At 38.2% G+C, this 1,790-nt stretch overlaps 1 protein-coding gene across 1 annotated transcript; it reads left to right on the forward strand.

Moving 5' to 3' along the window:
* Positions 1 to 214: 214 nt before the first annotated feature.
* LOC149257081 (uncharacterized) lies at positions 215 to 781 on the forward strand. Its single transcript, XM_089454489.1, has one exon. It carries the CDS (start codon positions 215 to 217, stop codon positions 779 to 781), a length of 567 nt encoding a protein of 188 aa, XP_089310615.1.
* The last annotated feature ends 1,009 nt before the right edge of the window (positions 782 to 1,790 follow it).

Consider the following 1,790-nt stretch of genomic DNA (forward strand, 5'->3'; position numbering starts at 1 on the left):
GAAATGTTGTAAATTGATTATTGATAGCAGAAGCACTGACAACCTAGTAGCCATTGAAATGGTAGAGAAACTGGGTTTAAAAAGATTGAAGCACCCAACCCCATATCGAGTGTCTTGGTTACAAAAAGGGCATCAACTGTTGGTTGATGAGAAGTGCGAAGTGGAGTTTCATATTGGTAGGTATAAGGATAAGGTAACTTGTGATATTATGCCGATGGATGTGTGCCATATACTACTGGGTGGACCATGGCAGTATGACAGAAAAGTAGTCCACGATGGGAAGAAAAATTGTTATAAGTTTGCAAAAGATGGGATCAAGCATACACTGGTACCCATGGAAGAGGAGGATACAACAGAAAACAATGGAATAAAATCGTTATTTTTAGGAGGAAAAGAGTTCCTACAGCTGATTCGAGATGATGAAATAAAGTTTGCAATTGTGCGAAGGCCAAGAGCAATGTTAATTCACACTGAGATTACTGATTTTCCTGAGGAGATACAAGATATGCTACAAGAGTTTAGCAACATTGTAGTGGATGGTTTACCGGATAAATTACCACCAAGAATGAGTATCAGTCACCATATTGATTTCATTCCAGGAGCTAGTTTGCCAAAGAAATCTGCTTACCGAATGAGTCCAAAGGATAATGAGGAGATCAGGAAGCAGGTACAGGAGTTGTTGGACAAAGGGTTGATTCGAGAGATTTTAAGTCCTTGTGCAGTTCCAACAGTATTAGCTCCCAAGAAAGGAGGAGAGTGGTGGATGTGTACTGATTCTTGAGCAATAAATAAGATTACCATTAGGTACAGGTTTCCCTTACCACGGATGGATGATATGATGGACTGTTTGAGTGGAGTGGTGTATTTTTCGAAGATTGATTTAAAAAGCAGATGTCATCAAATTCGGATTCGAGAAGGAGATGAGTGGAAGACCACTTTCAAGACCAATGAAGGCCTGCATGAATGGCTAGTCATGCCATTTGGATTGAGCAATGCACCCAGCACATTCATGCGCTTGATGAATGAGATGTTGAAGGAATATATTGGAAAGTTTGTGATTGTGTATTTAGATGATATCCTTATTTTCAGTAAGACAAGGGAAGAACATTTCTGACATGTTAGGTGTGTCTTGGAAAAATTGCAGCAGAATAAGTTGTTGTTAAATTTGAAAAAGTGTACATTTTTTAAGGAGTTAATTTATTTGGGGTTCATGATTTCAAAAAATGAATTAAAGATGGATCCGAAAAAGGTTGCAACCATAGTTAGTTGGCCATCCCCCAAGAGTTTGTTTGAAGTACGGAGTTTTCATGGGTTGGCGAGTTTTTATTGGAAATTTATAAAATATTTTAGTGGGATTTGTGCACCCATGGTGGATACCGTTAAAAAATAAAATCAACCTTTTCATTGGATGGAGTTGGATAAAAAGAGTTTTCAACTACTGAAAACGAAGATCACCAAAAGACCCATTTTGAGGTTACCAGATTTCAACAAACTTTTTCAAGTTCGTTGCGATGCCAGTGGGACAGCCATTGGAGTAGTACTCAGCCAAGAGGACAAACCAGTGGCCTATTTTAGTGAGAAGTTGAATGAGAGTAGATAGAAATATACATCCTATGACAAGGAGTTTTATGCAGTGGTACAAGCGCTAAAACATTGGAGACATTACTTAATGGGAAATGAGTTTGTTCTATTTTCAAACAATTTCACTTTGCAATATGTCATGCAACAACATAAGCTTTACCATAAACATGCGAAGTGGGTGGAATACCTCCAGAGTTTTACGTTTGTGC

This window comes from Pinus tabuliformis, chromosome 6 (genome assembly GCF_031772625.1).
Source record: "Pinus tabuliformis cultivar Carrire ecotype Pingquan chromosome 6, CPIR1, whole genome shotgun sequence".
Lineage (NCBI taxonomy): Eukaryota > Viridiplantae > Streptophyta > Pinopsida > Pinales > Pinaceae > Pinus > Pinus tabuliformis.